This window comes from Myripristis murdjan, chromosome 17 (assembly GCF_902150065.1).
Source record: "Myripristis murdjan chromosome 17, fMyrMur1.1, whole genome shotgun sequence".
Taxonomy (NCBI): domain Eukaryota; kingdom Metazoa; phylum Chordata; class Actinopteri; order Holocentriformes; family Holocentridae; genus Myripristis; species Myripristis murdjan.
In genome coordinates, this window is record NC_043996.1 from 6958182 (window position 1) to 6971118 (window position 12937).

At 41.0% G+C, this 12937-nt stretch overlaps 1 protein-coding gene across 3 annotated transcripts; it reads right to left on the reverse strand.

The window, feature by feature from the left end:
- Nucleotides 1-1647: 1647 nt before the first annotated feature.
- Nucleotides 1648-10876, reverse strand: nop9 (NOP9 nucleolar protein). 3 transcript variants are annotated; one of them, XM_030074264.1, is made up of 12 exons: nucleotides 10818-10876; nucleotides 9733-10010; nucleotides 7822-8058; nucleotides 7054-7260; nucleotides 6245-6352; nucleotides 5930-6071; nucleotides 5598-5790; nucleotides 5358-5498; nucleotides 4978-5097; nucleotides 3949-4161; nucleotides 2061-2166; nucleotides 1740-1894 (listed from the first exon to the last, which is right to left on the reverse strand). In XM_030074264.1, the coding sequence occupies exons 2-12, from the start codon at nucleotides 9956-9958 to the stop codon at nucleotides 1740-1742; spliced, it is 1848 nt and encodes a 615-aa protein (XP_029930124.1). In that variant the 5' UTR covers nucleotides 9959-10010; nucleotides 10818-10876. The 3 variants fall into 3 exon arrangements, with proteins under 3 accessions (XP_029930125.1, XP_029930124.1, XP_029930123.1); XM_030074263.1 differs by having other exon boundaries at nucleotides 9733-10014; nucleotides 10818-10866; XM_030074265.1 differs by lacking the exon at nucleotides 10818-10876 and having other exon boundaries at nucleotides 1648-1894; nucleotides 9733-9958.
- Between the last annotated feature and the right edge of the window lie 2061 nt (nucleotides 10877-12937).

The following is a 12937-nucleotide window of genomic DNA, read 5'->3' on the forward strand; positions in this document are numbered from 1 at the left end:
TTGTAATGTATCAAGTAATACCAAATGAAAAGGGCAGTGGAGGTCCCTGGGTGCATCAATCACCATTATGTAAACCATTATATAAAGTGGTTTCGAATGGAAATAATATGCTGTTAAGCTAATTTATCCTGGGATGCGGGCCATAATATTAGTCTCACGGACCACTGATTACGCCTTAATTCGGTGCAAATGGGGGAACACAATTTAAGGCACAATGAGCATGCTGCAGCACAAAATCTTAACGAGAGAAATTAAGAATTATCAGACGCTTCAAATTCTGCCCCTGACCTGAGCTGCCCATCACACAGTCAGCCAAAAACAAACGTCGGGTGGAGTTGTTTGTTATCACACTGCACTCTGGTGGCCCACTGCTGTATGTACAGTTTTACACAGTGAACAAGATTGTTATTACATCATGGTAAGTTCACATTATTCTATATTTAAGAAAATCATTACTCAAATACTGGATAATGTTATTCATGGTGGTTTCTGATTTGAAGAGTCCAGTGTTATAGCTGGTATCGAAATGCCCTATAATTTCTAGGCAGCATGAGCAGTGAAATATCAGTAAAAACGTCTCATACATTGAAACTGTTTAGCATATTCATTATTCATTTGTTCTCAAAATAAAAGTCCCACTCACACAACCATTATCCTGTTCAAATGGAAATAAGAAATAAATCAATGCCTTGGCGCCCTCAACAAAAGAACAGATTCATTATTGTTGACTGCAAATTAAAGAGTGCGTTCTCCAAAAATATTGCCATCCCATCAGTGAAATTGATGAAACCCTTCGGGAGAGTTATCAGAAGAATGCAGGACGCTCATACCCCCATTCAAAAGAAAGCGCTTTCTTTCCACATCTCAGCCCGGAGAAACACAGATAATACTTTGTTGATTCTAAGGTCAAATCACATGACAAATGAATTTATGAATTAAGGGTATAATTTCCATGCAAGATCTTTGACAGTTCCTTTCTCTAGCTCTCTCCTCACTGTGCTGGAAACACTTGTGTTGCCTTTTCCCATCTCCACTGAGAGGCATCTGCCAGACAAAGGCCTGCCTGTTCAATCAAAATCTGTGTTTTCTCATGTGAGGAAACTAACATGTCTCCAGCCTGCCTGAGAAAATGAAGGGATCGCTGAGTTGGGAGCAGAAGAACAATTTCTTTACGGTCTCAAAGTGCGTTTCCAATCAGAAATCAGGAGGAAATGTGACATTTAGTAGAACAAGGGCATCAATTATCTTCAAAGATGAACTTCAGACTCACTGCGAAAATGAGTTTGACTGAAGTCCTAAAGTGATTCAAGTGCAAGACGTCTCAACAGCAGATGCTCAGGGTTTTTTTTCTCCAACTCTCTGAAATCCACCTTTACACAGAAGGGTTTAAAAGTTTCTCTTGGAAAGGGAAAAGGTGTCACCATGGTCAACACGTGTTCAATATTCTGGTATGATGCAGCATCTCCCTTTTGATTATCCAGTCCTCAATCACTATGGCAGATAAGCAGAAAAAAACCATCACACCCAAAATTGAGAGTGAAATTAAGTCATTAAACTAAACGAGTTTATGCTAATTTAACTGAGTTCTTCTGCTCCTTAATCTGAAAGCCTGAACCCTGAGTAGAATCACCATGATCAACACACAAATGAAGACATATTCATATTTTATTTTCATCCAATTACATACTTAAAAAAAAACTGACAGGAACATTCACATCAAATGTCAAAATTTCCACTTGTCACTCAAGAATGTCACTGAAAAGCTTCCTTTTCTTGGACTGGCCGGTCTGGATTTCCTGCCAGTGGGCTCGTCTGTTCATGAAGTGTGAAAGGGCAAACTTGGCCCACACGTGGCGAGCAAACTGGTCAGACCTCAACTGGGTTTCACTCGGCACTGAGAGGGGAGAAAGAACATCATGAATGTGGAAGGCAGCTTAAGTAGCATTTTCAAAAATAAATAAATAAATAATTACACTTAGCTACATCTACAGACATGTGCCCTAGGCTACAAACTGATGAAATAAAGAGTGAAAACCTGACTGTCAGAAGGTAAGGATTACCTAGCTCCTGTGCGATGCTTTGCCTCTGACTGACTGAAGCGCTGTTCCACACTGCTTCCAGCACCCGGCTGCCCAACCTGGAGCAGGCCATCTGGACATATTGGCCCTGGGGGAATCACGGTAGGAGGGAGCAAGAGGGTAATGAGCCATGGAAAGCCAAATTACAGGAGCAATATGACAGTCAAAATACGACAAACTAGCCCTGAGGGTATTATTCTGTGCATGTTTCTTTATGTTGTTAATGTTTAAGGGAAATGTTAATAGCTCAGCTAAGTATCTCACACAGATTCAAAAGCAATGACTTGGGGGAAACATAATTACAAAACCTTTTTTTGAAGTATTTTGTTCTTAACCGCTGGTTTAAAATATAGGTGCTACTGAGCATTATGGGTCCCAAAGGAAAAACAAAAATCATCATGCATCACATGGTTTTCAAGCATGTGCAGGAATATGTATAATTATGCCATCAGCATGGAGATCAAGCAGTGCACAGCACTGTGTGGAGAGGGAGGCGAGGGCCTGTGCGCTGGTCCAATTCCACACTGAGTTGTTTTCCTCCCTGTTCAATCAATAGCCATTTGGCCGGCAGAAAGAGGCACAACTGAGTTTGGGAGATCAAAGACATGAAAACCCTCCATGTATGGCTGAATGGAGAAAGGATAAAAGGATGCATGCGTGGCCAAAAGGATGAAAGGAGACAGATTCTGAAAGTTTGGCCCATTTACTAGGAGTTACCCACATTTTATATGGCAGCAAACCACTGTGCAAATCCTTCAGGAGTACCAAAGATTTCACAGCCTCCAATCAATACCAATTGATTTCCAAATTTGAATTTTTGGGTGAATACACCCACCTCATAATATTCTGCCTCTGCGACGAACAAAGTCATTGCCATGTGATGAAGAGACTGTTTCACTTTGTCCAATTTCAAGTCATCAAGACACAACAGTACTGTTGCTTTTAGAGAAACTAATGCTGATGACTTTATTATGATGTGAAGAAAGTTTAAAGTCTGAATGAATGCAAACCAATGGCTGGATAAAATGTAGGAAAAATGATATTGGAGTTCTAAAATATGACTGGGAAAATTAGCAGAAACCTGCTCGCTCACTGTACGCTGCTCTGGATACAAGTATTATGGACAAGGATGGATGAGACACAAGAACACCTTAGAAACAAATGCTTATTATATTCCATACAGTGTTTTTAGCTACTGCTCCTTTAAGAGTGGTTGCAACAGCATGAAAATTAACAATAATTTCACACTATTGCAAAAGATTGTGAATTTCTTTTGACATGTGAACCTAATGTGCTCTACAAGCTGTTCCCAGTTCACTTCTGTTTGAATGTAGCAGAGCTTTTCCAGTGAGGCAAACCGGAGCAGCACCAGGGCCTGGCTCTGTTAGACATTAAGGATATGGAGCCTTCATCAGTACCATTAGTAACACCAGTGTTTACCTGTGCTATTTCATGTCAAATGGCTACTGTGAAAAAGATTTATTACAAGAAGCAGCAGCATTTGAACTGACAGAGCCACAGCTCTTGGTTATGGATTGCCACAATCAGAGCAAAATTCAACAGCTGAAAACAAAGCAGCAGCACCAACCAGTCCACCTTATCTTCAGATGAGTCCTGATCCACCTAAACTCACACACAAAACTGAGACATCAAAAAAAGAAGCTGTTTCAGAAGTGTTCTAGTTAAGTCTGGTCAATTAGCAAAGCATCTTGGTGGCTGTTCTACTGTACCACACTGCTTGATGTGTTTTTTGTCATGGTAACATGCCAGTATCAACAGTAATTAGCTTGATACTAGCTTGATACTAATTAGCTTGAAACATCACATCTATCTTTGACAGTTTATTCTGAAAATTCTTCTTAGCTCATACCTCAAGCCTCTTGAGGATCTTGCCCCTGCCCTTGTCACTGGATGTGGTGATGAGGGCCTGGAGGACGTGGCTGCCCGAGGGGTCGCAGGCCAGGGTCAGGAGGTCAGCAGGGGTCAGAGAGCGCAGGCTGTTCAGGAGGAGCGAGCGCTCCTTGAACTTGGCCAGTGCCTGGACCAGACGGGAACCGTGGTAACAGATAGAGGCCAAAGGCACCTAAAAATGATCCATAAATCATAGTTGTAACATTCTACACATTCCAGTGGAAATTATGCAAACATTTGACGAATGGCAGCATGCAAGCTGTTGCCAATTTCAACTTCAGTCCAAACAAGCGAGCAGTTTTCACAGTGTGTTAACATGGCATGATAACAATTCATTTGAACTGATGTCAGAAAGATACGCTGTGTTGTCTGCCTTCTGGTGCGCTACTGCTGCTGCTTCTTTAATTCAGGCTATGTCTGCGTGTTTGATGTTTATTCTTTTTGTAATAATCTGCCTTACTCCTTTTTGGAGTTCATTAATTTTGGTTTGATTTCACTGAATTGACAGTGTTTGATGAGCTAAATATTGCGCTCCTAGACAGCCTGGAAGGGGCTTCCCTCTCTCTGTGATCCTTCCCAACTTTCCTCCCTTTCCCACCCTTTTTCCTTTTTTTGAGGCTTATTCTGCCTGTGATTATGATGGCTTAGGTTACAGCTGTTGTTTTGTTTTATACACAGCGTGTACCTGTACAGCTTTTTCACACTCTAACATCAGTTCAGGGCTCTAAATTAACTCAAACTTATATTTTGGTTCTGATTTCACATACTGGTAGCAGATGCTACATCAACAGGATGCTGTGTCAACATCTGTTCAATATCAAAATGTTTGCTAGGTACATTCAGGTTTTCATAGGGCTGCATTCTATTTTTGGTGTAGTTTTTTGTGATACAGCTACATTAGTGAATTGAAAGTTTTGGACTAGAATCAAAGTTCACACATACATATTTGTTTACACAATAATGTATTTGTTGACTCCCAGTCATGTACCTCGGTCTGTATGCTGCCCTCTGCTGTGTCCGAGTGGTAGTACACTTCATAGGTGAGCAGAGACATGAAGAGGGGGAGGCAGCTGGTGTGTCGAGTGCCAGGCTCGGCACAGTGGAACGCCTGAGATAGAGAAGTCAGTGGAGTGTAAGAAATAAGCAGAATATCCAATCACCACCAGTAAACTTTAGACACCCGTGTTGTGTTATTATAAAGTCAAGTTTTATCCATAAAAAAGGGAACCAAAAAACAGTCTAAAACAGACAGGAAGTGTAAGAACTTCACGTTTAAAGACCAGAGTGGACTGTCAGTTCTTCCACAGCAGATCACAATACTAACACAGAGATTTAAATTAAGGTTCATTACAAGACAACAGTCCTTACATGGAGAAGGCACTGCATCATCTCGCCCTGTTTCTCTCCACTCTCTGCGCAGCTCTCAGCCAACTGGACGATCACACCCATGTGACCTGCAGCCAAGATGGCCTCCACGCCCTGCACCAGCTCATCAAACAACCTCAAGAACTATTTGGAGAAAGGAAATAAAGAAAAAGGCAATGCTGTCGCTCAGAAATGCTTACTCTATTAATGCGTGCAGTATAACAAACACAAACTGTAACCTACCATTTTGTATTTGCTTGAGGCTGCAGTTAGTCTCTGTATGGGGAAGTTGGCGACTGGATGAAGAGCCAAGTTGACCAGCTGACCTTTGAGATGGTTCTTGTAGAGGTCACGCAGAATGGCCTTGTGGGATAGCAAGATGATTGTCTCGATGAGGCGACTAGAGGCCTGGTCTTTGAGAAAGACCAGAAGCGGACTACAGGGAATAAAAATATTTATTTAAAAATGCACACATTCACATAACTTTTCATGGCATGCTCACATTGAAATCCTCTCAGAATTCATTGCGTGACTAAAGCTTATAAACTCCTAACCACAGAGGAGTTGTCTCTAACCTGACTCCGGGAGCAGCGCTGCGAGTTGTCAGGTACTCCATGATGCCCCTGAGGAGCTGTTTGCAGAGTTTTGGTCGTTTTCTGTGACACGTAGTCAACATGGTCTGAAACACCGCACTGGCAACAGCGTCTGTCACGCTTACTAGAAAAGCAGTGTGACACAGAGAAAAAATAAATATTTTACATTCAATGGCTACAAATGTGCAAATTTAATCTTTCTGGCAAAGATGTAAATTTGCTCACATAACTGTCTTTTGCTTGGGAGACTCAGAAACTGCTCTGTGTGAGGAAGAGGGGTAACGAATGATGACTTACAGTTTATGTTGTTCATCAAGGTCTCGGTGAGGCTCTTCAGCTCATACCAAAACGAAGTGGGAGCCTCAAAGTCTGTCAGCTGAGGGGCAACACTGCGCTCTTTTGCACCTAGGGAAAAACAGGGTTTCTGTAGCTGGAGGCAAGCTGGATTTAAGACTTTTAAAGCTTTTTAATGCCATTCAGAATGACATTTAAGACCAATTTTACAATACAAAAATCTGAAATAAGGTGCTGGGGTCAGAGATGGAAGTGGAGGGTAGGACAGAACTGGGAAATGTCTGGCGTTTACTGGCCTGTTTTCTGAGCAGTCTGATTTTTCTCATTCTGCATGTGGGATTCCACTGCCTTGATTCCCATTATGCTCATGTTCATGCTCACTGCCTTGAACGGGTTTCAGCCATGATGCTGGGTTACAGAGCCAATTTTCATTAAATCTGTACTTCCCAATCTCTCTAAAATCTTTGGTAAAAAGCCTTCCTTGGTTAAAGCAGTGGTTAGTGTTAATAATCAAATAATCTGTTAGCTGCCAATTACTTTCTGAGATTTTACAGCACAGCATCACAAAAATCGATTCCAAATAAATCTTACTTTCCATGTCTGAAGAATTTATAAGACTTTTAAAGATTGATTTAATATCAATTAAGGCCTCATTTTCACATGAATGAATTTATTGCCTTTTCAGACTTGTTAAGGATCTGCAGCAACCTTGAAAAACGTGACATGAATTAAACTGGTAAATGTGAATGTACAGATGCATATGACAGTGAGCTGTGTGTAATGTGTGTGTGTGTGTGTGTGTGTGTGTGTACCTGGACGGGATTCAGTGCGGGGTGGTGCCACACAGCCTGCTAACACGTTCAGCAGTGTCCGGACCACGTGTGAGCCGTGCGTGTGCTTGATGAACTCTGCGCTGTTGTCTCTCACCACCTGACTTAAAGACAACACCTGGGCCTCCAGTGCTCCACAAGGCTCCTCTCCTTCTTCTGTGGTGGTGGGCGGCTCCTGCTGTGATGATTCTTAAGGCAGACGCAGAGACGCACAGCGTAAGCTGTTGCAAGACCAGTGTTTTCCACACATAGGCCATACTTACATACATACAATATTAATGACTGACTGTATTTCATTTGGAGAATACTATTTATGAATCTGTTGTGAAAAAACAGCACCCCTTTGCCACGTTTTGTCTAACTATGGCAAGCAGGTTCCAATTGCAGAAATTGTCCTGCAATAGGGTAAAAACATAACCGATAATGTCCATGTTATAACTTTAAGGGTTTTTTTTTTTCCTTCAGAGCCAACATCTCTTCCCAGTTGCTCCTTGCACACATATGTACAAAGCTGACAACCAGTTACTATATGCCATTGCTTGTGCACAGAATTGAAAATGTCACTTTAATTTTTAAGATCATAGCATTTCAGATCTAATTTTACTGTAATAAACAGAGTAAACCTTCCCTTCTGACTTCTTTCCTTTTACATAGTTGTAGATAAGCAAAAGAAAGAGGCAGCACTCTGTGAAAACTTTCAAACAAACTGACAAGTTTAATACTGATAAACACAAGATTTAATAAATGTACCTGTCCATCTAGACATCTGTCTGAGTGCGCTCTCCACTACGTGACCCCCACATCGGTCGCACGAAACCGTCTTGAACTCCGAACCCGATTCTCCGCCCAGCTCAGCCAGCACCGCCCCCACCTGGTCAGGACTGGCCAATGGGAGCAGCCGCTGGAGAGTCACACTTCCTGTTCTGTCCATGGCCACCAGCACTGCCTTGCCTTTTACCTCTGTGAGTACATTCTCCACAAACATCACTGGAAAAGATATGGAGAATGCCACATAAGACCAACAGGGCAATACATGAAGATAAAGGCAAAGCACATTTTATTACAAATGACAGGGTCTGTGTTGGTACACAAACTCACTGCAGAGCGAGTTATTATACAAAAGGTCAACCCAAAAAAGGACCATAAAAATCATGAGGTCACAGAGCAGGGAGATGTGTGCACTGCCAACGAGGGCTAAGTGATAAAGTAAAAAAAAAAAAAAAAAAAAGTCATGCTGCAATTAGTTTGACATATATTCAGATTGTGATATGATCCACAATATTATTAGTTTTAATTTTCCACAGAAAAAAACTATTTAAAAGATAATGATGTGATTGTTCCAGTCTGTTCCAAATAAACATGCAATTTGCAATAAACAATTTGTAGGCCAGGCACCATAATACTTAATTTACAAATGTGTTTAGTCACACATTTTACCTTTATTTAAAACAAAACAAAACAAAAACAAAACAAACAAAAAAACAAACAAAAAAAACTAGCTCTTGGCAGCAACTTGGATATTTCACTTGACCGTATTGCTGTGTTGTCACTATTTTGCTTAGCCTAACTGTTCAGCCCCATCGCCAACACTCAAAGCCCACGTCAAAGAGCAGAAACAGCATATTAATTATTCAGTGTGGGGACTATTTATACAAATTTGGTACTCAGTGTTTATAGTATTCACAAGTTTCACAAGGTGCTGTGGGCTGAATTGAACAAAGGTTTGTAATTCATTGTTGCAGTGATGTATCTATTCTCATCCACGGGTCTTTCCTTTAACGTCTGCCTCAGGCACAAGAGATACATGATATGGACAAAAGGCTTTCTAGAAGTACGTCTGTGGGAATTTTGGCCTGTTTATCCAGAAGAGCATTTGTGAGGTCAGACATTGATGCTGGATGAGAGGGAACAGCTCACAATCTGCATTCTAGTTGATCCCAAAGGTGTTGGATGGGGTTGAGGTCGGGGCTCTGTGTGGGCCAGTCAAGTTCTTCCACACCAAACTCAGCCGGCCACGCCTTTATGGAGCTGCTTTGTACACTGGGGCTTAGTCAGTTGGAAGCAGAGAATTGTCCAAAATGTCTTGGTGAGCTGAAGCATTAATAAGATTTCCCTTCACTGGAGCTAAGGGGCCGAGGCCGAGCCCAGAAAAACAAGGTGGTCTGCCACTTGCTGGCTGAGTCGCTGTGGTTCCTAAGCACTTACACTTTGCGAAAATCCCACTTACAGCTGACGGTGTAATATCTAGGAGGGAAGAAGATTCACCAACTGACTTGTTGCAACAGTGGCATCCTATTACATTACTATTACAGTACCAACCTGTGGATTACCACATTAAAATGTTTAAAATGATCCTAGTGCTTAGTGTTTCTTATTGCTAAATATAACCAAGCAACTTAAATTTTCACATCAGTGGTTTTGTTTACTTGAGATGGTTTCATCCACTGACTTGAATTAACATGGTAAACACATGCTTACAAGAGGCCTCTGCCCTCTAACTATGTATGTTAGATGTTTAGTGTGTTTCACAGCTGAATCAGCTGATACTAGAGATGGGACTGAGGGGCTGAATTTAAAGAATGTGATCTACCAGTTGCTCATTCCTGTATTTCTCTCAAGACACTGATGTTCTTGACTTAAAAAACAAACAACCCCTCTCACCTCTCTCTTCGTCCTCCTCGAATCCTTCACCGAGTCTTTCTCCAACTCGGCGGAAGTAGCCCACACTCAGGGCATCGAGGCGCGTCTTGCCCCCGTCTCCCTGACCTTTCCTTCCTTCTTCACCTCCCTTCCTCTTCTTCTGTCCTCCTTCCCCCTCCTCACCAGGGTGCCTCCTCTTCTTTCCTCCCCCTTTCTGTGCCTTCTTTTCCTCCACCTTCTGAAGCATGACTCCCACCTTCCAGTGTGTATGTCGCCACTGGGATGCCTGATGTAATCTTCTGTCTGAAACGGAGGAGAAAACAGATGACAGGAGACCTCCAGTGCCTAACATTATTTTTTGTTAAAACTCAGTTAATTTATCTTATTAACTGTTAAGACCTAACTGTTATTGTTATTTTTTTTTGTATTCAGTTAATTTTTCTATTAACTGTTAAGACCTAATTTTATTTATTTATTTGAATTAAGTTAATTTTGTATTAACTGTAAAGACCTAACTGTTATTTTTGAAAGTTTAGTTGTTTTTTTTAATTAACTGTTAAGAACTCACTGTCAAATTTTTATTTATTATTATTATAATTATAATAATTATTATTTTAATTGTTATTAACTGTTAAGACCTCGCGATAACTGTTAACGGTCTTTTTTTATTATTCAAATTTAACGGCCCGAGTTCAAATGTGATGTGAATTAGAGCCGTTTAGTGAATTATTACATTATTATTATTAAGAAAGGGCCTTAAGTAGTGTCGAACGGAACATTAAATTTTATAAGGACTCGTTAATTATTATTATTGTTAGTAGTAGTAGTAGTAGTAGTAGTAAATTTTATTTTTTTTAATGAAGTCTGGCATGACGTTTCCTCGTAAGAGATAACCAAACAGCTAGTCTGACTCTATTTAGCAGGACAGTTCTCCATGCTAAAGCTTAACATGCAAACTGTATAACACACACTGGCTCCGCATTTCGTGTAAACAAGTGGACAGTTTCACCAAAACGTTTAAGCACATTACAATTACTCATGTAGCTTTATCGGCACATAATAAGCACAAAAACACACAATTTAACGAACTTAAAAGTGTAACTCACGTGTGAAATATATGGTACCGACAGAGGCAGTGTGCTGTGTTTTTGTCGCCTAGTGATGACGTTACATGAGGGTGCGTCTCAATATCCTGCGAGAGTAAATTCCTAGCGGGTGAATCTCAAAAGTCTGTCATCGTTTCCTCTCTCTCTCTCTCTCTCTCTCTCTCTCTCTCTCTCTCTCTCTCTCTCTCTCTCTCTCTCTCTCTCTTCTATAATATTCCTACAGGAGCATAACTTTATAGTGACCTCATTATATTTTATGTTTTTAAGGTTAAAATTTATCATCTCCTTTTTTTTTGTTACAGACTGTCGCCCACAAAAACAGTCTGCTGCTAGGCAAACAAAAGCCTAGTGAGATGCAGATGAAGAGATATCTCTTGCAGGCTGCGTGCCCTTTGAAAAGATCACAGCTGCTACTTTCATCGTTAATGATGCAAGATCACTTCATATTTTCCTCTCATCAGAACCCAGCTGTCCCAATAACTGTACATGTGAAAGCAGGCTTGAGGGGAACAAAATCATGCTTTAATTTTTAGCAAAGTGCCATCTTTTAAAATGTCTTTAGTGCTAATTATTTTGGCAGTAGAATAAATGACTCAAAAAAGTGATGTGACACCAGAAACACATTCTGCAGCTTTAGGCCCCATGCTTGATTTTGCATTCACCAAAGTCAGTCTACCATGTGCCAGCTGAGAAAAACAAAATCATCACTCATATCAAAGTCCATAAATGCCTGTCAAATCCATAAACGAAGTCCACTGATGAAGACAGTCCTTATATCAAAACTGAAATGTTAACTGTAACTCACTCATGCATTTAATCCATTCACTGAATAATTTCATGCATTTATTAGAAATGAAATTCCCACTTCGGAATTCAAGCCTGCCTCACTGGGCTTCAACCAGCAGGGGGCAGCATGACTTCCCTGCACGCACTGGGAGAAGAATCCAGCAGCCATGGCCGTTTGACACCTCACCACATGTGAGGACAGAGTCAGTCTGCGTCCTCTGAGCAGTAACGGGCCCTAGCGTGCTTTAAATGTGTAATTGGGACTGAGAGATGAGACGAAAACAGCACTGCTGTAGCGACAAATCAAGATTTACATGTACGCTGAATGTCTAAAATATTAGGGACGCTCAACTCATTTCATGAAGCACAACAATGAGATAAATCCAACAGAGGGCCATTATACCTTAAACATTTATCCATTAAATCTGTACCTGTTACAAAGGAGGAGATGTAGGTAACGAGAGGCAAACAAGTTATTTTTTTAAGCTTTGACACAGTTGAGTTGTGTGTGTGTGTGTCGCAAAGGAGCTACGGCTCAGTACCCGGAGTACGTCCCTGTGATTTCATCCAAAATGAAGCCGGGAATAGCTTTCACACTGCAATTCAAGATATGAAGGTGTCTTTAGGGTCTGTTTGTCTCATTTCCCTGGGCAACCACAGCAAATGAATCAGCTGCTGCACCACAAACTATGAATGAACTCATGGAGTGAAAACAGTGAGACATACGCAGACACATTTCATCACACCATTGTAGAGCACACACAGTCACACGCCCACACCCGTCTCCATGACATCACAGATCGAACTCATGCCATGAATCAGACTTTTGCTTAATTCTCCACTTCCACTTAATTATGCTGTAAATGTGGCGGTTATTATGCACGTCCTTTACCCCGCACGGCCAACACTCCCCTCCCTCTCCCTGCTCCTCCTGTTTAAATCCGTTCAGTCCGTTCTGATTTGTCTGTTTCCATTTTGAAGACAGCAGAACAGGGCGAGAGACGACATGCCTCATGACAATAATGAAAAAAAAAAAAAGAAAAACTCTCCACATGCCTTAAACTAGGACTTTTTAATCACTGTCACTCATCACCGAGACTTTCTTCAACTTGCAATATGCAAATGTGTTTTTTGACAGAATTTAGATTGCATCTGTCTATTATATCCGATGTAAATGGCTGTTTCTCATGTAAAAATGCATTCCTTTTGTATCTCATGTAACTGTGCATTGTAGGGTGTGCTGTGTGCTCATAAGTAATAGGGAGGACAAGAGTGACCTGGTTATTATTTAACAGACAAGTGTCAATACAGTACATACCATTCATACTCTCACT